Genomic DNA, 24,564 nt, shown 5'->3' with positions numbered 1-24,564 from the left:
TCAACATACGAGATACTACAGTAATATGGTAAATGTTTATTAGTTTCGACTTTACTTTTATTGAAAGTTGCAGTAGGTATCAGTTGTTTGATTTTCTTTATAATTAATCGAAATGCGTTTCATCATTGCAGAAAAATGCCCCGCCTAGAGCAACCACCTCCTGAGGACTTTCGCCGGGTACTCCGCGAAAAAGCCTTGAGCCACAGTTTATTCTACCTGAAACTCGGCGCCGGAGTACCGCCAGGGCAAGCGCGGGAGTCGGCTCCGCTGCAGATAGCGCGACGAGCGAGCGACAGTACGGGCATGCGCGCGCCATCGATCGCGCGCGTCTCTCGACACGCGCAGCCGCGCGTCTCCGAGCTACTGCGACGCTTCGAGCCAGCCCCCATGCAATATTTGCGCATCCCACGCGCCTCCAGCCCTTCAGAGGATATCAGTTCGTCGGATGATGACGACAGAGCAGCCGTCAGACGGCGTAGCCGCGATCTGAGCGACGACTCCGCCGTGGAACTGGAACCGCGAAGACGGCACTCGCACCCTCGCGACATCACCCCCCCGCCGGATGCGATGTCCCCCAGGCGAGAGCGGACTCTAATTGAAGCTCACGTCGTGGAGCTGGGGCGACGGGGAAGCGAAGGGTGCGAGACGAGAGGAAGATGTGTCAGAACTCCAAGCGTCGTTGTTAGTGATTATTCCGATGGTGTGGCCGTCGGCGCGACGGAGGAAGAAGTGGACTGGTTGAGGTCGAGGTCGCTGTCAGCGGATTCAGCGTGCTCGTCGTGTTCCACACTCTCGAGTCGCGACGACGAGGAGTTTGAGTCTCCAACTTTACCGAAAAAGGTAAGTCGTTTGTTATTGTTTTAGTAGCATAGCGTATACATTTCATTATTTAAATAACAATTAATATACAAACGAGAATACTACATAATTGTCGGTGTTGATTTTGTTTTAATGCGTAAAATCATGACGTTGGTTTCTACGTCGGCGTCGCGACCAATATTGATATCTGAAATATAATCAATATTTAATGGTTTTAAAATGACTGAACTAAATTGATTATATGTCGGAACTATATGCAGTGTTATTTATATTTATGCGGCGTGTGACACAATAGCTTTAATAAAATTCACTTGTATACTAATGACAGTTATGACACAAACCAGGCTTAAATTAAATCAATAAAGTTTATTTGTATTACGATAAAAACTAATAACATTCATTTCGTACTATTTCCCTATTGGTGATTCATTACCAGGTAATGCGTAGTAAACAATTCGCTATTCAAAATACTAAGCGGTTGAACGAACGGCTTTAAAAACAGCTGCCGTAATTACAAAAAGTGTTGTTATGTTGGTAAAAAATTGTTGATATATAATGAACTCCTTTGCTAAATGGTAGGTATATAAAATGACGTCACTGAAATAACATTCGAAACGAGTTTTAATATTAAGAATAACATGTATCCATGTCAAAGGTAAAAAAGAAAGGAAGTTATTTTTCTGCGAAGTTTGCACATACATATACAGCGCACTTGATTCCCTTGACACACATAACATACGAGATGTCTTAGTAAAAGCTTAGATAAAACGGTTTGAAACGGGCGAATGCAGTACATGTGTCTTATAAAACCTAGGTATTGATTAAGAAAGTTTTGAAAGTGAATTTAGTTTTAACACTATCACTACATATTATAAAAAAAAATCCCCCGGCCGGGTCTATGTATGTGTATGTTCGTGATAAACTCCAAAACTACTGAACGGTTTGTCATGCGGTTTTCACTAATAGACAGAGTGAATCATGAGAAAGGTTTTAGTATATAATTTATTTAGATTTTTGTTGTTAAACAAGTTTTGATTAGAAACGGTGTCTAAATCCTTTGTAATATAATAAATCAATGTATGGGGAGCATATTACTTTTTTATAGACCTACAGATCTATGTTAAACAAACTTATGGCCGCTGATTAATAAATGATGATGAATGGTTGTATGTTTTGTGCATGACCATCTGAGACGGACGCACTCGTAAGATATTCCGCTATCAAACAGGAAAAAATCGTATCGTTGTGTTCCAGTTTAAATTCTAAGTGAGGCAGTGTACCAGGCACAGGAGACTTAATATGTGAGCTCCCAAGGTTGGTGGCGCATTCAGAGCGTAATGATTGGTTAATAATCTTTACAGCGTCAATGTCGTGCGGTGGTTACCACTAACAATCAAGTGACAAGTATCTTCGCTGTCTATCTGTATTAAAAGAAAGTATTTTATTTGAAATGATTTATATATGTCACCGTAAGATTACAAAGTTCGATAGATTACAATCTGACGAGGCAGATATAATCTGTCCAAATATTGTGAACTGTGAAATATATAATTTAACGTACGTTTTTCGTTATATTGTAATCTATATATATATATGTATTAACCTTTATTAGTTTACATATAAGTGTGTGGAAACGTTATGCTTTACTAAATGAAATATGACATAAGAAATCAATTAAATTTTATTCAAGTAAACTTCACAATGAAGCGTATTTGATTCCTCGATATTTAAATACGGTGGTACGTTTCGGAAAGCAGTCTCTATCGAGAAGAAACAAGAAACTCTCATAGTTGATCTTTTCAAATAAACAGATTTACAATGCTGTTTTTTACAATAATCAGTGTCCTGTGATGGAACCCGAGCCTAAATGCAGGCGTTTTTTTCTAAACATCTATATAACATCTTAGTTTACAAGGTTGGTGGGGCATTGGCGATGTAAGGAATGGTTAATATTTCTTACCGCGCCAAAATGGCGATACTATGAATATATGGGCGATGGTGACCAGTTATATACCATTAGACCTATATACGTGTCCGCCACCCTATACCATAGAAAAAAAATATATTGTTCAAAAAGCTTGCTATTTCATAATGTGTAGAGCTAGTATAATATAGTTTACATAACTGTATATTACTAATTATTCTGTTAATATAAATAACCCTGTTAAATATATTGTATGTTTCGATTACTCAAATCTAAAGGAGATTAACATGTACCTTGTACCTCCTAAATTTGTAATTTACCTTAAACCTTTTAAACCTTTTTATTCCGCTGCCTTTCACAGTTTTTTTTTATTTACATTGATATAGTACGTAAGTAAATACAAAGGGAATCTTCAGCTCGTTTTTGATGAATACATTTTTTTTTAACGTTTTAATCAATTCACGCCAATAGTGATATCGTTTGCTGATTTAAATTGAAATATTTTTACTCTAATTTACAATCTAAATGGACATGTTTTCATAATATTTATAATTAATGAATAATAATGTACACGTGGACAATGCTAAGTCGTTTTATTTCTTTTTATAAATTATTTTCTTAATGTAAATTAGCCGAATGACGCACGAAGTCGGAAATCGGTTGATGTCGCTAAATTTAAACATTTGACATTTAATTTGTATGTATTTTTAAATGTCGAATATTGTTTTATTTAATTTTACTTAGTTTTGTTAGGAAATAATTTTGTATAGGCTCATTATGATTAATTACTACAATACAATACCAACAACAACAACAATAGCCTGTAAATTTAGGCCGGCAACGCACCTGCAAGCCTCCTGGTGTTGCAGATGTCCATGGGCGGTGGTAGTCACTTTACATCAGGTGAGCCTCCTGCTCGTTAGCCACCTAATCCATAAAAAAAAATCCCACTGCTGGGCTAAGGCCTCCTCTCCCTTTAATTTGGAAAATATTCCACCACGTTGTTCCAATGCGGGTTAGTGGAATACACATGTGGCAGATTTTATATGAAATTAGACTAATGGAGGTTTCGTCACGATGTTTTCTACGTCATTGAGTCATTCTACGCCGAGCACGAGATGAATTTTATACACAAATTAAGAACATAAATATTCGGTGGTGCTTGCCTGGGTTTGAACCCGCAATCATCAGTTAAGATGCACGCGATCTAACCACGGGGCCATCTCGGCTACTAGGTACAGTACGAATTAAGTTATTTATATCGACTGTTTTTTTATTCCGTGTCTAAAGTCTAGAGCACGTTACTGCTCCGTCCCCTTGGATAATGAGTACTTTTATAAAGTAAATATGTTTCTCAATAAACGGGCTCTCTAATCGGGCTATCTAAATAAACTTTATTATATAGATATAGATTATTTAAAAATAAGACCCCCTCAATCATTAGTAATGCAGGATCTAATTAATTCGATAAATTACTTAATTTACATTACTTTTTCCTCCGTCAAATAATTGTCATGATGGTTGATCATTGAAGCATTGAAGCAAGATTGTAATGAATCAAATTAACTTTCACCTTTATATAAAACTAGCAGAGCCCTATCGACGTTTTCAAGTCCGCCTTCAAATCAATTGTTATGGCAGTCGGTTGAATGGTTGATTGAAGTAGATGGGCTGTAGAGCCTTTGAAGGTGATCGGCCAAACGGTGTCGATTTGTTTGCTTACCAATTAAATGTACAAATAAAAAGTAATTTTAAATATTTATAGATTTATAGAACGACCATTCAATTGAAATTTATCAATTCTGAAACGGTTATCGATCTTACCTACCTATAAGTATCTATTACATGATATCGCGCTCTTTAATCTGCGTCCTAAATAATTGAGTTGTCATAACATCTTTAAACAATAAGTAATTGTTCTACTAAAAAGTAAATATATTTTTAATATATTTGTAACCATTATCGGGATTCTGTCAATTAATTAATTTTCTGATATTATTGCATGTCATGTTAAGTCGAGATGGCCCAGTGGTCAGAACGCGTGCGTCTTAACCGATGATTGCGGGTTCAAACCCAGGCGAACAACGCTGAATTTTCATGTGCTTAATTTGTGTTTTTAAATAACCTCGTGCTCGGCGGTGAAGGAAAACATCGTGAGGAAATCTGCATATGTCTAATTTCATAGAATTTCTGCCATATGTGAAATTCAGAAACTCGCATTGGAACAGCGTGGTGGAATATGTTCCACACCTTCACCTCAAAGGGAGAGGAGATCTTAGCCCAGCAGTGGGAAATTACAGACTGTTGTTGTTGTTGTATTGCATGTTAATACAGTGAAATTGATATGTTGTAATTTTTTCATTCACAATTTCTATTATGCGTAATTGAATTTATCCGAAACAATCGGATAACTCGAAATAAATTCGTACCCAGACTGTATAGATAGATTCCTATACTGTCGGACAGAACTAAATCAAGTATGTTGTTTGACTTTTTAGGGTATTGACATGACAGAGGACATTGCTGATCTCTATAATGTTTTGCAGTTGTCTTCACTTACTTAAGAATATTTGTCATTGACAATCGAAATGATGGTAATGCATAATTATGGTAAATGTTATTATGCTAAATGCTAAACAACAGTATAAAAATATACTTTTACTAATAATTTAGAATTAAAGCAATTTATATGAAATTTTAAATTTCATTTTAATAGGCTGCGTTTCACAATAATTAACATATACCTCGTCTCTTAAGAAAGAAGATTTGAAGGATAAATAATGACTGACAATGTTTCTGAGCCACTTAGAGAACCATTGGTGTTTTTATTTGAACCTAATATTTCCTATTACGATTCGCTTACTCAATCAACGGGTCATTATAGTTTGTTTTTTATAGCAGTCATTCATAATACGCTCTATTTAACATTACGGATAACATTGACGTATATGACGGATGCTGGCATCCGTTCAGAGAACAAAACAAGTGGTATAAATATTGCAGAATTATAAACGATGAGTTTGACAACCTTTTTATCGAATATTGTTGTGGAATTTTTATGAATGCCGAATATATGTCACGTTAAATTCCGATGCTATGAATGTGAGTTCAGGAGAGATAATGCGAGCTAGATGCGTTGTTAAGTGCACGAGATTTTAGAGTGAATAATTAAAAAAAAATCTTGATTTATTTTGAATACAAATAAAATTATAAGTGACACATTTCTACCTTCCTTCAGTGAATTATTTATTTAGGTTGTCTGTACTGATTTTGTATGCTTATTGTTTGAATATCGAACGTAAATAAAGGATAGTAACAGTTATTCTATACACATCATATTTAACTCGTGAGATATTGAAAATCGACTTGCAATGATACACTATAAATTGCCAACTAAAATGCTGTTTCTCTTATGTCTGTACCTACACGGCCCGAATCACTTTTCTATAACGGAATACAGCAACAAAAACGCTGTAGACTTCAGTGATTGATTAACTATTCAGACAGGCTTGTATAAAGCCTTATCACCGAGCATAGAGAATCATTCTTTCTCTTTCTATCCTTCATAGGATTGAGACATATTCAGATATTTTTTTTATTCTTTAGGATGATGGATAACAATGAAATAATTTATACCCTGTACCAAGGAAAGGAGAAGAGAAAAGAGAGAAAGAGCTGAGATGGCCCAGTGGTTAGATAGCCCTCGTCGGTGAAGGAAAACATCGTGAGGAAACCTTCATGTGTCTAATTTCATCGAAATTCTGCCACATGTGCATTCCTTCAACCCGCATTGGAACAGCTTGGTGGAATATGTTCCAAACCCTCTCCTTAATGGAAGAGGAGGCCTTGTCCCAGCAGTGGGAAATTTACAGGCTGTTACTTACTTACATTTACTTTACTTACTAAGGAAAGGTGCAGATCGATCTAGTATTAACTGGTCCACATATTATATACAGCGGTATACTAAAAGTTACATATTGAGGGCGGTACGTTGAGATGATGATTCTGCACTTCTTGCGATGATCACATATCATCAACTGTACCATGAATAGAATGGCTTCATTGTTATTTTAATTTATCGAAACAACAAATATGACAAAAATATTTTATTATGGAAATTATATATTTACGTAAAGAACGCAATTTATGTTTTTAAAACAAGCAAACAATGTACTTTTCGTCTTTCCATTTGTCCGGAATAATCTTCGAAACAAGTAAAAGTTACTTTTAGAAATTGGATTTTTATAAACAATATTTTTACGTTTTCATATTGAATATTCTAAGTTAATGTTTATATTACTAGCTTATTCCTTTGGAATAATAAAATTTGTGAATACACTTTGGTGTATTCACAAATTTCGCCAAAGATATAAAAATAGCTGCTAAAACGGTGCTCGTCACGTGCTAATAGATTACTTAGTCATGTTACTAAAATTGAAAACCGCTAATGTCACCACTAATTGTCATTCAAATAACATAGTAATACAAATCTTGAAACTATCTATTCTTATGCAAATATAGTATTTTATCTCTGAAAACACGAATCCATCTCATAATACTTACTGGCGTCACATTTACTTATAGAAATTAGTAGGTTAACTAGGAAAATAAACAGTGAAACATGAAAATAATAGGAAACAAAAAGACGCGTAATCTATATTATATTATTAATATTACGAATGTGAAAGAAATTGTCTGTCCGTCAGCAATCTGCTGCCGCTCATTCACGATCCAACCGCTGAACCGAATTTGATGAAATTTGCTATGGAGCAAACTGGAACTCCAAAAAAGGATACAGGATACTTTTTTGCCTAACACAAGACAACCAATATAGTAAAAAGCGATCAAAGCCGTGGGCTACAACTAGTTATAAAACAAAATAAATAGATTGAGAATAGTATGGAAACATTAGCACATCTGTATTTTATTTATATTTATGTAAAAAAACAATCTGAGAAGGTACTTAGGTTAATTAAGAACGTATATATAACATTTCTGCGGTCCATAAAAAAAATGAAATGAGACCATATGTAAAAAATATATGCTATAAGTGATGCGATTGGTAGTAACTGTTATTGTTAATGTTATGCAAAAATATTATTCAGTTAATTACGTAGGGCTGCCGTTGAGGATGCAGAATGAAACCGAACGAATTTAACTTATACGTTTATTTAAGTAATACAATTTAAAAATTAATTATTTCTAATTTATAATACGTGACAGTCTGTTCGATGTCAGAACAGAAAGTGAAGTTCTGTAGTCTGAATTACATATTTATATACGAAATCGGTAAATCACTGAATGGTCCCCACGGTATGGTGATTCTTGGTAGCGCTCGATGTTCGGGAGGTCTTGCGAAACAAAGCAGCGACGCTGGCAACAGGTGGTAGCTTCAAGGAATGCATGGTGTGATTATTTCTCACGGTATGGTAATTCTTGGTAGCGCTCGATGTTCGGGAGGTCTTGCGATTATTTCTTAACAACTCCCTCCGCAGGATCAGCAGCTATTTGGAGACTTTTGTCGAAAATAGTGCTGATAGAGACATAGGATCTCTGGGGCTGTCCTGGACTTCTTGTGTTCTGGTTGCCTCATTGTCCTTCTGGTTGGTATTTCTTAAATGCATACATTTGCGACGAATGAGGACGATGCTAATAGTGAGTACTGATGCACCGATGAGTAGGTAGACAGGTATAGTCGTGTGATAGAGCGTGTCTAAGTTCGACAATTCCAAAGTCACTGGTTCTTGAGAGGCAATCCTGGTATTGGTTGAATGTAAGTGAGTCAAATCTATACTGTTCAATTTCAAGATGTTCTTCGCTGTCGCTTTGTATGGATCTTCATTACTATATTCTATATTCAACATTTTCAAAACTTGTCCTTTTACTTGATCATGGTGGTTAGTGATGGTGAAGATGGACGTTTGTAGAGCACACCCTTTAGGTATTTCAGCTAGATAGCTTCCGAGAAGGTTTTTGTATTGATCTTGAGAACAGGTTAAATGAACTTTCGTTAAGTTGGGAAAGCTCAGAACATAGTGACGATCATCCAATTGTTCCATGGCTTGAGAAGATAAGATTACTGGAGTAACCCGACAGGTTTCATGGATATGTTGCTGGAGTATAAGATGTTGAATGCAGCTCGTTTGCTCTCCATAGTGTCGGTTTAAGTTGTCCTCGCAAAGATGACCGTGACTGTACTTCGGACATTCTGTCTCTATATACAGTAGATCTTTCTCGTTAATTGCTACGTATGGATAGGTAGGGATTATAATTTTATCATTACTATTAGGGGCTAAGGACAATTTGTAAAGGATGTAGTTATTGGGATTCATGATTGGAAACTTAATTACCAAGATTATATCATTATCTTTATAATAATATCCTAATCTTAATAGATCTAAATATTCCCTAAAATTAATATCTAGCACTACATTTGAATTGTATAAACCTTTTAGTTTATTTAACATAACTATATAAGTGTCGTAATCGAGAACGGAATAATGGATGCTTTTAGCTCTTATGAATGCCAATAGATTCTGTAGTTTTGACAACTCTTGTGACAAATTGTCTATGTCATCACCTAGTATTGTAAGTAGCTGGGCTAAATGAAAATACTTAATTGCATCTTCTTCTTTCCTAACATCATTATCTAAGATGGTTTTAATAATGTTCTCTATTTTCCTCTGGTTTTCTACTATCCTATCTGTAACATTTGAACTCTGAGATGCCCACTGCTTGCTTAAACTTATTTGATGATTTATTTCAATGGCTAAGTTATTTTCGTTCTTTTGTAGAATAGCAATGGCATTTTCGTACTTTAGTGCGTCCGTATAATCTAAATTTCCGGAGATTAGGTACCCGTTTCAGGCGCGACTTGGGTACGGGTCCTCTCTTTCTCTTTGTATAAATATGTATAGGTAAATCTGTTACAACCGTATCGTTCGTATAGCGGGCAGCTAATTTCTGTCTATTAGCTAGGGGATTTCTGACATAGATTCGTTGATCAGGTGCATATGTTTTATTTTTTATGCCATTTCTATTAATGTTCTCGGTTATTTCAGTACGACGCTGAAGGGCGGTTTCATTAATGATTTCGTATACCTTTAACATTCGCTTACGGTGATCTAGTATATATTCCTGCAATAGGTGCTCTGTTAAATAAGGATCGTAATAATCGGCATATTCATCGTATATAGAATTGTCAATGAAACTATTGTAATTTACTTCTTTAGATTTAAAGTAGTTCGTAGGGGGTGGGTTCCCGGATTTTGAACCTTGCGATAAAATAGCTAAATCGTTATATAGAGCGGTTTCATCTCGTTGGTCCGCGAAGTTGTTCACTAAAGCAGTTCGAATGCCTTGCCAGTCGGATGGAATCCCATTAGAATTAATTAAGCGAGCAGCAGAGCCTGTTACTTTGTTAAGAATTCCGTTGAGAAGAGCACACCTACTTAATTCACTACTACTATCACTACAAAACTGTCCTACCAATTGATCACATAATTTTAAAAATCTAGTAAGTACATTTGGGTTCCCGTCGAACTCGGGTACCAACCTTAAGGCTTTATAAATGGTGTCTAACTCAGACATTTCCGTTTGTTCTTCTATACTACTTAAACTAATATCTCTTCTATTATCTACGAAAGTTTGCCTACTACTAATAACTATCCTAGGTTCCTTCGATTTTCTTAAATGAAAAATCTTGGCAAATTTTATTAACACACAGGTTAGTTAGGCTAGGATTGAGCAACCACTAAAAAGAATCTAGTGTACTCACATGAACATGTTTCGGTCTCTCTGCGTTATCGATGTCTGGATACCTCTCGTGCAGCACTACTCGTAGATTCGGATGCTACGGATGCAGCAGCTAGACAAGCTACGGCGGGGCTTCACGCGATTACGGAAATCTTCTACGCGAAACGTTCCGCGAGCATCCTACCGACTGCGCCAATTACGTAGGGCTGCCGTTGAGGATGCAGAATGAAACCGAACGAATTTAACTTATACGTTTATTTAAGTAATACAATTTAAAAATTAATTATTTCTAATTTATAATACGTGACAGTCTGTTCGATGTCAGAACAGAAAGTGAAGTTCTGTAGTCTGAATTACATATTTATATACGAAATCGGTAAATCACTGAATGGTCCCCACGGTATGGTGATTCTTGGTAGCGCTCGATGTTCGGGAGGTCTTGCGAAACAAAGCAGCGACGCTGGCAACAGGTGGTAGCTTCAAGGAATGCATGGTGTGATTATTTCTCACGGTATGGTAATTCTTGGTAGCGCTCGATGTTCGGGAGGTCTTGCGATTATTTCTTAACAAGTTTGCGCAGTCACGCGCTGCATAAAGATATGAGTAGAACACCGTACGGTAGCTAAACGGTACTTGCAAATAATCTTGTATTTGTAATTAGGTATGTATGTTTAATGGTATTATTCCTTAGTATGGCAGTGTAACGTGTATGTATTAATAACAATTGATGTCTATCCGGCGTTTATTGCTTTTTAATCGGACTATGCTCGTGACAGAATAGAGTATTGCCCCTGTATTTGCGCTTATATGTGCAAAATAATCACTTCTACAAAAGCCTCTTGAATTTTAGAATGACCAATAAGGGTCGAATTTAGGCAAAAAGATTTTTTTCAATGAAAATATCAATTATAAACTATTTTTAAATTTGTGCATTTTAAGATAAATCATCAACGCACGTGCTTAATTGTGCAAACTCGTTTCACGCAAACTGATGCTCGAGACACACTTTTGTCATACATTGTACGAGGTCGCATTCTTACAATATTTAAAATACAAAAAATCAATTATTTATAGGTATTTTGTACGTATAATTATGTATGTTTTGACATTGATACTTTTTCATTCACATTGAATGAATGTTTCAACTTTTTATTCTGTTTTACTAAGTTGTGCTTGTTTTTATGTAACACTGGGTAAATATTTTGTCCAAATTTAAAATAAACGATCACTACTTACTTATTATTTTATTTTTTAAAGTACATAAAATAATTGTAAGCAACAAACACTTACAATGACCAAATTAGATGCTATATTTTTATTTTATCATAACAAGAAAAAATAAAATAACAAAACGCAATGCGAGCTATTCATCAAACATTCAATCGCTATATTAACAATATTTAAGTATTGTGGTTTTCGGGTTTGAAGAGCAGCGGTGATCACTTACCATCAGGATGCCATACCATACCATCATATCTTGGACAGGCAACCTACCTATATTTTAAAATTATACAACAAAAAGTAATCTTTATTTATTGTAAGAAAGACTTATTTGGGGAACAATTTTAAATATCATTTTTTCCTTACCCATATGTTTAAGGTAATTAGTTAATTATTAAATCTAAAAAATCATTTGCGTAGTGTGTTTATATTTTTACAAGCCAAGTTTATACAGAAATAATGTTTAACAAACTAGTATTAATATACTAATTATAATTTTTTTAAATGGTAAATTCCATCTAATAAAAGTAATAGGCACTTAATGTTCTCTTGAGGAGAAGATTGGAGCTTACTCCACCACGCTTTGATACATATGTAGCAGAATTTCAATAAAAATTAAACACATTCAGTATATTCCTCACGATGTGTTCACCACCATGCGCAAGATGAGATATAAACACAAATTAAGCACTTGATAATTATGTAGGCGTTCTAACCACTGGGCCATCCCGGCTTACATACCACGTACAATAAATAAAATGATGCCATCTATACTTGCTTGTATAGATAAAAAAAACCCTGATTAAAACCGCAAAGTATTTTTACCCCTTGCATAGATTTCTAGAGAAACACATTTTCCTTCAATTACAATTGTAAGATAATCAACGTTACGCAATTATTTTTTAAACAAATAATTACTTTATATAAAGGCAAATCAAAGTGACATGTTTATAAAAAATACATAAATAATTATAAGTGATATATTATGATTGAATTGTAAATTATCAAATCATATATAAATACTATTTATTTTACATATATAAACACATACATACTCGTAAGTCACATTAAAGAAAGATGCACAAGATATGTCGCTAACATAGCGATCACTTCTAAGCAACCTAAAGGTATTGGAAAGAAACAGGTAAAAATAAGTAAAAGATGATATGACATTTTAATAAAATAATTTAAAAATTGAATTTGAATATTACTGTATTATATAATGTATTAATATTATAAGTGCATGTTGTGGAATGCAATAAATGATTACTCCGTATCGATTATAAAGTAATAGATGACATGACATTTTAATAAAATAATTTAAATTTGGAATTTCAATATTACTGTATTTTATAATGTATATATTATAAGTGCATGTTGTGGAATGCAATAAATGATTATTCCGTATCGATTATAAAGTAATAGATGACATGACATTTTAATAAAATAATTTAAATTTGGAATTTCAACATTGCTGTATTTTATAATGTACATATTAGAAGTGCATGTTGTGGAATGCAATAAATGATTACTCCGTATTGATTATAAAGCAATAGATGACATGACATTTTAATAAAATGATTTAAATTTCGAATTTCAATATTGCTGTATTCTATAATGTACATATAAGTGCATGTTGTGGAATGCAATAAATGATAATTCAGTATCGATTATAAAACGTAGAGCGCTTCAAATCGTCGACGACACTCGCAGAAGAGTCTCGTAAATGAATCGTAAAATGTGTAAATAAAAAAGGAGACAATAGCTTGTCATGGGTATGCCTCGTTCGCGGCCATAGTAAACTGATAGTTTTATTTTTTATACACGTCCCACCCACCATTGACGTCAATCGACCGGTTTGATTATTGTGTAGTCGTGTCATGTGTGTGCAGGGTCGCAGGGCTTGCATAACTGTTTAATCATACTTATTATTGTTTATTTTAACAAATGAGGATAATTATTTATGTTTTGTATTTATTATCGTAATGAGTTCTGAATATATTTTTGATTGATGTTTACAATACGTGTGTAACTTGCTAAGGTTTTAGTAATTAGGTATAGTCGTGTAATGTATGTATATTTTTTGAACAATCAGTAACTATAGAGTTTCTTGGTTTTGTGTCTTTCAGAGGAGCTTGCACTTCGAATCAATTAACGATATTTTTTAAAATGACGATTCTAATATTCTCGTATTTTGTATGTGACCTTACTTGAATAAATAATTCGATTATGAAATCTAGGTAGTTCGTTCAAGTATTATATCAATAAAATCCTGCTTTCTGTTAAATTAAATTATATTTCAAAGCTATTTGATAGTTTAAAAAAAGGCAATATAAATCTAAAACATTAATGAAAAATAATTATAATATTTAAGGTAATTTTCCACGAGCTTATAAAAAATAGTGATACGTTTAACATAAGTAGTTTACTTTGTAAGCGGACCGCGTGCTTCTAATATTTTTTCTTGTCTATAAAAAATATAATGGTATATAAATCTCTCATTGCTAGCCTGAATGTTAATTCGTCGAATAACGTTTTTTATTCTTGAACATTGTCATTATCATGCCCAAATAACTCCCATTATTTTAAATTATTACATCTTAATAATAATGTTGGTAAATTTAATAGTTACCTTTGTTAAGTACTCTGGCTTATAGTTTTGTTGGTGTCTTAATTGGACATGTAAATACAGGATTTTTTTACTTTGTATGTATATAATAATATCACTTATCTGTAGCGTATGTAGGTACAGATTGGCCTGCAAGATATAATTATACGGAAGATTTAATTATACGGAAAAAAGTCGATAAAAGTCGATATACAGAAATAATGTCGCATACACTATTCTTTCAAAAAAATATTTTAATTGACTCTTTGATTGAATTCTAAAAAAATACGTATTTTTATTAAACTTCTCAACTTTATTCCTAAAAGTATTATTAGACTAAATAACTTCTAAAATAGTTTTTAATTACAATATTTTTTTATAAGAATTATTAATTTGATGCAAAACAATTTTGTAACAGCCCTAGTGAGGATTGAGCAAGTGTCAAATCACTTGGTAGAAGCGTGTTGCAGTTAGTTGTAAAACAGGATGGAGATCAACTACATAAAATTGATTCCAATTTCCAGTTGATCGAGTTATCGCCCCCTGTTTTGCCTTTTTTTCTCAATTTATTTATCCTCATTAACAATTGGAATTCATCACGTTGAACGTTAATTGCTTTGCTTACAAACGAATGAGTCCGTTTAAAGAGCCATTATTTAAACTCGGTAGAATAAATTCCATATTCAAATATTGAATTTAGATTTTATTTTTCTTAACTGCCAGAAACTTTAATAATTATTTATGTCAAGACTGCATTGACGTCATTTCGAAAGGTTATGAAAAAAAAAATATGTTGTAGTGTTTTTATTTGACATATTTATGACAGATTCGTGAATAGAGATAAAACATGATATAAACATATATGTTAGTTGGTATTATATTATGAATAAACGATCATTACTTGGCTCAGACCTTTTGAAGGACTATATCTATCTAAATATATAAAACACAAAAGTGACTGACATTGTGATCTATCAACGCACAGCCCAAACCACTGGGCGGATCGTGATGGAATTTGGCATGCGTGTATGACATAGGCATCCGCTAAGAAAGGATTTTGATAAATTCCACCCCTAAGGGGATCCAATTAACACTCTAAAACGCGAACGGAGCCGCAGGCAACTGCTAGCTTATCTATATATAATCTCATATAGACAATTAATTCGGTACCTATACGGTTTACTTTTCATTTGTAGCATCAGATATAATTATTCAAATTTGGAAATAAGAGTAGAATAGTATGAGTTCGTGGTATGGAAATGATTTCCTCAAAGCAATAATGACCATGATCGAGTTACAACAACGGGGTGAACTCTACTTATTATTATTGTGCCATAAAATGTTTGTTACATATAATTTAACCTATACTAATATTATAATTGGAAGAGTATCTGTCTGCCTGTCTGTCTGTCTGTTGCTCTTCCACGGTCAAAACATTAAACCGAATTTGCCAAAAAAAGCTTACTATGGCATACTTAATATGATCACTACCTAATACCTACTACCTAATACGCAGGTGACAACTAATATTATATATATATATATATATATATATATATATATATATATATATATATATATATAAGCTAGCTTAGACCTTCTCCTCAAAGGGAGAGGAGGACTTACCATAGCCTTATATATAGAAAATCTACGGGTATTTACATAAATATTTACAATACACACTTGGCTATTAACAACTGCGCCGAAAAGGTCCCACTGTAAAGACATTTATTGAAATGACACAATTTAGGGACAGGCTGCAACACGAATACGTCATTCTTATTTTATTTCCTTTATGTACTGACTTGAGTACAGTCATGTTTCACTAGCGAGCCGCCTCGACTTCGCACGAATAATTTATGAATTAAGAAAAATATGATATAATTGAATGAATACCATATAGCAGTTAGAATTATTTAGCTTGTAATAGTAATTTTTTAGAACTGTATTATTTGTTAATAGATTACAATCTACATACAAAACAAAAAAAATCGTATAGATATTAATATATATAGATATGTATATCGTGACTGCCTCGTTCGTCTCGCAGATCCCGATCTCGCACGTTATAGAGTGTTTCAATCCAGATTTTGTTATTAGTTGTCATGACTCTGGAATTTGACGTTTTACTTCTGAATGAAAAGACGTCGTCCTTCGTCCAAATTATTTCCAGTCATTTGGGATTTGAAATTATATTCGACTTATAATCGCGTACACACTTGTGTAGTATAATATGGCTATATGCCCTGCGCAGATGTATACATACCTTGCTCGATTTGGCTTGCCCGAAACCGAAAACACGACCAAGAACCGTTTACTAGAAATTATTAAATAAATAAATATTACTATCAGCTAAAGTAATCTTGATCAATCAATGTTGTTGTTGTTGTTGATGTGTTGATGATTTCATGAAATGTTAATTTCAATTATGTGTTTTATTTATTAGTTTTTTGCGACGTTGTATCGAAAAACCGAAGTCAATCAAGAAATGGAAGCATTCGAAGAAACCAATTTTTTTTAATTTAAATTATAAATCTTAAATGACTAATGTCATAAAAATAAAAATTAAACTAACGATTTTCGTTTTAAATAATTGACTCGATTCAGCGGTTTTTCGTACAGGTCGCTCAGGACTCAACTCTGTATATTTACAAAAATTAAAAAGTTAAATTGCTTGTTCCAGATGCTAAACGCTGATTGAGGGCGTTGACTCCTGAGCGACCTTCGGCTCCTGGAACTCTGGGATCTTCTAACCATGGATTATCTTGGACCCCTTTTTAGACAGTATTTTCTAATGCCTTGTGCTATTTAGGTGAAATAAAAAAAAATGTAACGTGTTATTATCTATCTTTATATTCTGTCTTATTTTTAAATGCACTTTCTTCCATCGTAGTACCAATACTCCTGTTTATTCAAAAGAAAGCTATTATTTTGTTGTATTTTAAATATAATAAATATTCAATCAATTCAAATGGTTGCGATATATATAGTATCTTAATAATTTTATTTAATTATTGCAAATTAAAATATAGCAACATTATTGTCAGCTAAAATCTTCTCAATCGGTTTTTAAATTCAGTTTTGAAGTATTATAAGTATAAAAACGGTTGAAAATAAATTATGAAATACTTCATAGATATTTATAAAATAATGACATATGTTTTATGATTAATTTAGGCAGATGTAATATATATTGTTTGAATACTATGCTCATATAAGGATACTACGCAATAATATATTGTGTCTAGGATATTTGGGGACTGAGTTTTTACCGTGTATTAAAAGTCATATTGTACTACTGCAGAAGTCGGATTATACTAACATTTATGTATGGCTAGGTTTCATATCAACTTTCTGACCGTTTGTAAATGTAAGCACAATGAAGGCTCGTGTACCTAGAAATATCTCACCCATCGTGAGAACGAATCCTAATATGGCTTACGAAAAGTATAATTTTTCCTCTTACTGTCATATAGACGGATGTTACAAATTCCTTGTGACTCAGAATTAATTTACACGGAACCTAATGCAACTACTAGGATATTGTATAATAACGTCATAATTATATATATTACGTATGCATTATAATTATTTAAATACATATCAATATAATTGGAGTTTGATTTGTTCTCGTGATTCTATAATTGCATTAATAATACAAGATTATTTTATTATGTGACGTTTCGTTGACGTTTCGGTGACACTGACTTCGTGGTTGTGATTGATTATATTGTACACACGAAATTAACTTCGCATCATCATCATCATCGTCATGTCAGCCAAGTCCACTGCTAGACACAGACCCCCACCCCAAAGATCTTTGGGGGAGGACTTTACATCACATAATATTTAATACATATTAAATAATAAACTTATATTTTATTGTTATATAATGTCCAATTAAAACTTATTTCAAACGTAAATATACAAACATGATTGTAGTAATTAATTGAAAAAGAACACATGTATCTTACATAAAACTTTTATAACGGTTGTTTATTTAAAATAATGATTGATATCTTCAATTAAAATTATAAAGTGTACACATAACAAACTCAGATTATGAACAGGATAATTATGAGTATATATAATATAAATTGTGTTTTCAATGAAAGGAATTATATTAAAGTTTTTATACAAACTTAAATTATCAATTAATACTGGCCGTGTCCAGATAGACTTTGATGTTTAATTAGAGATTGTTTAAATAAAAGCGATTGACGTAAATCGTTAGCAATGGCAGTTGCGATATTCATGATTAAGCCAATTATAATACGAGCGGAATACCTACGTTTACGACTTTAGGTATAAAATTATAATATAAAATCAGATTGAATAACAGCAATACAATGTAACAATAAGGGCCTTTTTATACAAAAGACGATTCCTTTTGCTTATCGATAGAAATGTCTCGACGTCTATATATTCTTCTTAAATTAAAGAAATAAACAAATCTTAAATTTACGTATTTCATGCGTTTTGCTAGCAACTCAACGATGTATATTGAACAGATATGTATGGCTTTATTTACAGTACAATGTTTTTCCACTAAATTACTTATATCCTACGTCGAAATTCAAACCGTATTTTTTAGAAAATTTAAAGCTTGTCCATTTGGCTCTTGTCCTCTTAAGATTGTATTACATTTACCATACGTTGCTAGTAACCGTTTTATCTGTCAGTAAAAAAACTATAATATCTCCTGAATTACGGAAGAAAAACGATGCGTTTTTGGAATATATGTAGCGTGTGAGTAATCCTTTTTTCAAGTATTCCGATTCCACTTATGTTTATACGAGTATCATTATTTGTTATGTATATATTTGTATATATATGTAGGTTATTTGATTAAATCATTTGTTTTAAACAACCATTCCATAAAAGCATTGTTATACCAAAATCCTTATGTTTGTAAAGGCAGATGGAGCGTTCGCAACATTATATTGCAGCAACAAAATTAAATACAAATGTATATACCGGTAGTGTTAAATAATGCGTCTTTTTTGTAAATACGTTAAAAGTGGTGTATTTATCGTATTAACAAATCGTTAATTACTACCGATAATCCGTATATATTTTTTGTTACTGCACTTTAATTTTCCATCCGCATTTAGATCTATATAATCTGAGCCTACATAATTACTTACTTTTAAAGAATCATTATGAATACGATTCTGGCGTTTAAAAATTTGCAATACATTTATAATTTCCATATTTGAATAATGAATATCACATATAGTTTTATTTAGACTTTAATTATGTAGAATAATATATAATTTATTCAAAATTTGATTCTCATTATTAATGATAATTACGTAATTATTTTCAGCGTTTCATTATTGATAAATAAATTAATATTATAGGTTTTTATAATACCATTAAAGTATTACATTCCTTATCGTTATAAATATTTCTGCATTTAGAATTAATAATAACAATCAAGAATAATGGAATAATAACATATCATTAATTTTGTAGAAATATATTATGAAAATTAATATAAGTTTATTTTTACTATTCTCTTAATGGTGGCAATACCAAATGTACCAAAATTATTTCTTGCCTTATGATAAATGTAATTTATTAAATTTAGATGTAAATGAAAACAGTATAATATGCAAGGCTGTTATTTAATAAAAAAAAATATTTTTACGATAGTTATTTCAACTGTCTGTATCTTATATATAAAAGTTATAAATGTTTTGTATATTTGTCAAAATTACCTAATACCTAAATATGTAGCCGATAAATGTGAAGTTCGAAGTAACAGCATAGAAAGTGATTGACGAAACTTTGAAAATACTTTTTAATTAATAAAACATTTATATATGATACAAATTTATTTATTTTCGTCGTTACTTATAATATATACATTAGTGTGGTTTTAAACGATGATTTTTTATAACATATAAAGTTTCAGAATATATATATATGTATAACTAATTGAAACTGCGGTATTATCCGCACTAAATTTATCAAACCCCAACTTCCAACCCCGTATTTACCCCCTTAGGGGCGGAGTTTCATAAAGTTCATTCTTAGCGGATGTTAACAACCAATAAGGAACCTACCTGTCAAATATCGAGTTTGTAGGTGTTATAGTTTCTGAGATTTCGCGTATTATATTTAGATAATTATTAATATTGTTACAATAATAATTTTAGTTCTTATTATGTTTGAAACATACAATATGATTTATCAATACCAATGTATTACTTAGTTATAAACTATATTATTTTATTAACACTGTATTATATATAAATAAAGTTTATTGACTGTTTATCAGTTTTTTTTTGACACAAGTCGATTGACGGTAAGTGATCATAACCGCGCCTAGACATAGGCGCTGTAAGAATTATTAAGGTATTAGGTACGTAAAAGTACTTCGCCAATGTATTATCATCCTTGGGAATTACTAAGATGTTATATGACTGTAGTTACAAAGGCTCACTCAGCCTTTAAAAACGTAACCTAACAGTACTAAATTTTACTATTATTTAGTAACAATACACTCACATTACCAACATCGTCACAAACTGTGTTTATTTTTATATATGATTTGACATCAATTTCTTTTTTTCTTGGTAATGTTTATCGAAAAAACTCTAAATAAATTCAGAAATGAAAACTTATAAAAAGTCAAATAATAATAATATTTTTAAGACAATCACAAGTAAAAGAAATTAATATATATCTAATAAAATATTAATACTAATTAATAAATTATTAGGGGAATAATCAGAATACTTTTTAAAAATATGTTGACGTAATCGATACGGGAAAATCTCAATCCCTCTGGTGTCTAATAAATCAGAGCAAGGCAAACGGCGTACATCTACCTGTTACTAAATATATGTTATTTATCGATTAAAATAAAGTAATAATTGTGCTTTAATGGAATTGTAGATTAAGTTAAGTACTTTCTAAGTGGATTTTAGATTTTGAAATCTGATATTTAATTAAAAAATTGATTCATTGCATAAAGATATCTAATGAATTAATTATTTTTATATTGATGAAACTCGATTTAAATCATATGATTTTCCTCAAAATATCTAAATTGTGTTTCAATTTATACATATCAAAACCGACCAATCTTAGTTTATTAATAGCAATAATAAGCGCGGCGTTTTTGCAATTTTTTTTATGTAGGCGCCAATTTTTTTTGTAGTAATCAATGAAATAAGCTTTTAGCAAATACAATATTATACGAAGTTGTTGGTATATGCTGACTATAAACCCGAAAGACGAATGTCATAATCCTACAAGAATATTGGCCAAACAATAAACGATTATTATCTTTTTTGTTTTTTTCATATTCATTTACTTGTAGAAATAAGTAGATATTAGCTACAGATCCTCATCAAACACTCTACTTGATAACAGTTTAATTAAACTACATTTAATAAGCAATTATGGTTTTTGACTAATTTTACTGGTTGTATTTACATTGTCTTAATAACTTAATGAGTCTCATCATAATTATTTTTTGCGTGAGCTAACATTTATGAGTCGAGATGGCCCAGTGGTTAGAACGCGAGCATCTTAACTGATGATTGCAGGTTCAAACCCAGGCAAGCACCGCTGATTCATGTGCTTAATTTGTCTTTATAATTTATCTCGTGCTCGGCGGTGAAGGAAAACATCGTGAGGAAACCTGCATGTGACAAATTTTGTAGAAGTTCTGCCACATGTGTATTCCACCAACCCGCATTAGAACAACGTGGTGGAATATGTTCCAAAACCTTCTCCTTAAAGGGAGAGGAGGCCTTTAGCCCTGCAGTGGGAATTTACAGGCTGTTGTTGTTGTTGTGGTTGTTGTAATATTTTTAGTTAAAATTTTGAAGTAATTTGAAATGTGACTTTTTTTACTATAGAAACATTTAAATGTTTTGGTTATATTTTATCGCTAAAATAATACTTTATTCAAAAGCCTCCTGCCTTTAAATCGTCACAGAATTGTATTAAATGTACTTAAAGCTTTCACCGTTCGAAATATCAAGTAAGGACACGAATCGATAAAAACCAGTAGTTGTTATTTACCAAAATTTCAAATTCAAAGTTATGTCAATCAAATTGGTAATATTTCCTTTACTGAATATATATATATATTATCAGTGATGACTACTTTCCATTGGTTGGTTCATTTTTCTACCCGCCGAGCGACATTTATCACATAGCCAATGGAATTTATAAGTGAAAAATCAGTCTCAATTTATGCGCAATGAAACAGTTAAATTGCTGGCCATAAAAATATGCCTGAGTACATACTTATTTATGAAAAAAAAAACAAATAAATTAACCGTTACGTATCTATATATTCCTTCATATAAACTATCGAACGTTATCTCAAGATATAAATTATGAAAACAAGTCACATATAAAACATTTGAAAGCATGTCGCGAATCAGCAATTTGTCAAAGATAAGCTTGTATAGAAAAAGCGATGTTATCTGTTATATTGATAGACAATTTCAATTACATGAAAGCTTGGCTCCTATATTTACGATGATAATGAAACCTACATATCTAGTATTCATTTATACACTAGGTCTCCGGCACCAGACGTCGCTTGCATTGGAATTTAGTGGAAAAAATCAATAAACCAATCTATAATCTTATAGTATATTCCAATCACATTCCAGACGAAGATGAATGAACAACTCTGTCGTGGAATTGACGTAAATCAACAGGCGAGATCTTTATAGTCTATGGTATTGGATAGCAAAGTTGATATCGGAAATTTGGAAGTAAAATATTTATTATAGTTTTATAAATAAATACTAATAATAGAACCGTTCGTAGTAAACATAGTAGAAATACGTAAATTATAGGTTAGTCTATCTTTATTCCTCATTGGATAATATAGAATAAACTATAGTATAAACAGAAAATATTGCAAGTAAATCATAAATTTGTTTATTCAATAAATTTTGATGTATCATTTATGTTGTTTTCATGCACACGAGTGTTCTACAATGTATAAACTTATCCCACCAAAAACATTCAATTTTTAAAAAAATGCCAAGTCTCTCGATGCAGTCTTTCCATCGTAAAAGTTTTGAGATCTCATAGAAACCAAGTCCTATACAAATTATTATGTCGTTATAAATCAAAATTTAGTAATTGTATCAATAGTTTTGCTCGAGACTTGGCTGGGACACTGCCGTGCCCCTAGATTATAAACATCACCCTTATTTTATTTATATTGTAAATATTCTTTTAATATTATTTTTCAAAGCCACCTAGGCTATCTAATAAGAGTTCCATATCTTTATTTAAATGTTACAGTAATATAAAACCTAATGAAGGAGTTTATAGTCACTGGCGCCTTAGATACGGGTTTTCCTAGTTTAGGGGTACAGGGCCTCTGTGAGATATGTATTTTGAAATAAGAACAATAAATAAATTTTGATTTGATTTGATACATTTTATATGATATATACATATTATTTGAAAGTATATATTACTGATAAAGATGTGTTGGTATCCGTATTATATTTAGAATCTGTAAGAATATCCATAGCCGATGCGGGTTGCGCGGGTGCAAGAGAATTATATAAGGCGATATATGTATACAATATTGGTGGCGAGAGATATATGGTGTGTCATTGCGTGATTTATTTACGCGCTTCCAAAGCAGCTGCGCCCGAGTCGAGCTAACAGAATATGGAGACAGATTGCTAATATATATATTTACGTTTTTATTTAATAGGCTATTTGACTGGTTTTTAAAATCAATTTTATAATTTTTAGTAGAAGTTAAGGAACCCAGTAAAAGTTGTGTTTTTTATTTGTAGTACATATTTGCCGACAAATATCATATTAAAAATTCCATATTTAAATAGCGCGCAAATAAAAAAATAATAATATAAATAAATAAAAATAACGAGTCACTAGTTTTTTTTTATATAAAATTGTACATAGATAAATTTAAGTTCAAAGTTTAATTTTAATTGCGATATCAAAATCGGGGTATAGATGTGTATTATCAAAGAGGACATTTACCATTTTCACGTAAGATTAGGGCTGCAAGACGTGTTAAAAAATACTTATGATTGAACAAATAAATAGAAGAATTCAAATAAAAAATACATTTAAAAGATATAAGATTTAAGAAAATATTTAATACATATACTGTATTTATTGTTTTTATCATTCACCCGAAAAAGCTGAGTTTTCAAACCGAATACCAGACATTTTACACGAAAAAGATTAATTGACGCGCTAGATCTCA

At 31.9% G+C, this 24,564-nt stretch overlaps 1 protein-coding gene across 1 annotated transcript in view; it reads left to right on the top strand.

Annotated features, from left to right (window-relative positions):
* Positions 1 to 24,564, top strand: part of LOC124535645 (inositol-trisphosphate 3-kinase B) — a 173,103-nt gene that overhangs the window by 28,315 nt on the left and 120,224 nt on the right. Inside the window, exon 3 of the mRNA XM_047111920.1 lies at positions 132 to 840. Within this exon, the coding sequence (XP_046967876.1) occupies positions 136 to 840 (705 nt within the window). The 5' untranslated portion in view covers positions 132 to 135. The remainder of the gene's footprint in view (positions 1 to 131; positions 841 to 24,564) is intronic.

This window comes from Vanessa cardui, chromosome 15, assembly GCF_905220365.1.
Source record: "Vanessa cardui chromosome 15, ilVanCard2.1, whole genome shotgun sequence".
Lineage (NCBI taxonomy): Eukaryota > Metazoa > Arthropoda > Insecta > Lepidoptera > Nymphalidae > Vanessa > Vanessa cardui.
Note: the sequence above shows the minus strand (reverse complement) of the source record. Positions and strands in the feature narration are given on the sequence as shown.